A 1,272-nucleotide genomic window follows, 5' to 3' on the forward strand; every position below is an offset into this window, starting at 1 on the left:
GGGGGTTTAGAGGGGATAAGTGGGGTTTTGGGGGAGATAAGTGGGGTTTTAGGGGGGATAAATGGGGTTTGGGGGATATGGGGTTTTGGGGGGGATAAGTGGGATTTTTGGGGGGATAAAGAGTTGTGAGGGAGATGAAGGGGCCTTTGGGGGATGATACGGGGTTTTGGGGAAGGATTTGGGGTTTTGGGGGGGAATGTGAGGATTTAGGGGAGATGAATGGGGTTAAATGGGGATGTGGGGTTTTAGGAGGGATACACGGGGTGAATGGGGGGGATGTGGGGCGTTATGGAGGGGATGTGGGGCGTTATGGGGGGGATGTGGGGTTTTGGGTAGGGGATAAAGAAGGGTGCGGGGCCTGACGGAGCATGACCCTATGGGGCAGCGTGGGGGGATATGGGATTCCATAGGGGAACGCAGGAACATAGGGGGAGATACGGGGGTAGTGGGGAGGATTGTGGGGCTATGGGGCGGGCTGTGGGGCAGGGATGGTCTGTGGGGCCGTGGGGGTCGCATAGGGGGCAGAGTGTGGGGCGCCGCAGGGCGACGATGGAGTCCCACCTCGACACCCCCTACAACGTCCCCGACATCGTCGTCACCATCGCCAACAACGACATCGACATCGTCATCCGGTACCGCCTGGCCCCACCGTGTCCCCATGGTGTCCCCACGTCCCCATGTCATCCCCACGGTGTCCCTAGAGTGTCCCCATGGTGGCCCCACAGTGGCCCCACATCCCCATGTCATCCCCACCGTGTCCCTACAGTGTCCCCATGTCCCTGTGGTGTCCCCAAGGCGTCCCCATGAGCCACGGTGTCCCCAAGGTGGCCCCACATCCCCATGTCATCCCCACCGTGTCCCTAGAGTGTCCCCATGTCCCTAGAGTGTCACCATGGTGTCCCCATGTCCCCAAGGTGTCCCCATGGTGTCCCAAGAGCCACAGTGTCCCCAAGGTGGCCCCACGGTGGCCCCACATCCCCATGTCATCCCCACCGTGTCCCTAGAGTGTCCCCATGGTGTCCCCATGCCCCCATGGTGTCCCTACAGTGTCCCCATGTCCTCGTGGTGTCCCCAAGGCAGCCCCATGGCGGCCCCAAGGTGGCCCCACATCCCCATGTCATCCCCACCGTGTCCCTACAGTGTCCCCATGGTGTCCCCACGCCATCCCCACAGCATCCATGTCCCCATAGAACATTCCCCACGCTGACCCCATTGGAGGACCATGGGACATCCCCCACCACGTCCCCCTTGGAGGTCCCCCACCCCTTCCCC

The 1,272-nt window shown here is 62.0% G+C and overlaps 1 protein-coding gene across 1 annotated transcript in view; it reads left to right on the plus strand.

Moving 5' to 3' along the window:
- Positions 1-542: 542 nt before the first annotated feature.
- BCKDK (branched chain ketoacid dehydrogenase kinase) overlaps positions 543-1,272 on the plus strand; it is a gene marked incomplete at its 5' end in the record, with an annotated part of 1,449 nt that continues 719 nt past the window's right edge. Inside the window, 1 exon segment of the mRNA XM_021383686.1 lies at positions 543-632. Within this exon segment, the coding sequence (XP_021239361.1) occupies positions 543-632 (90 nt within the window).

Source organism: Numida meleagris, unplaced genomic scaffold (genome assembly GCF_002078875.1).
Source record: "Numida meleagris isolate 19003 breed g44 Domestic line unplaced genomic scaffold, NumMel1.0 unplaced_Scaffold479, whole genome shotgun sequence".
NCBI classification, from domain to species: domain Eukaryota; kingdom Metazoa; phylum Chordata; class Aves; order Galliformes; family Numididae; genus Numida; species Numida meleagris.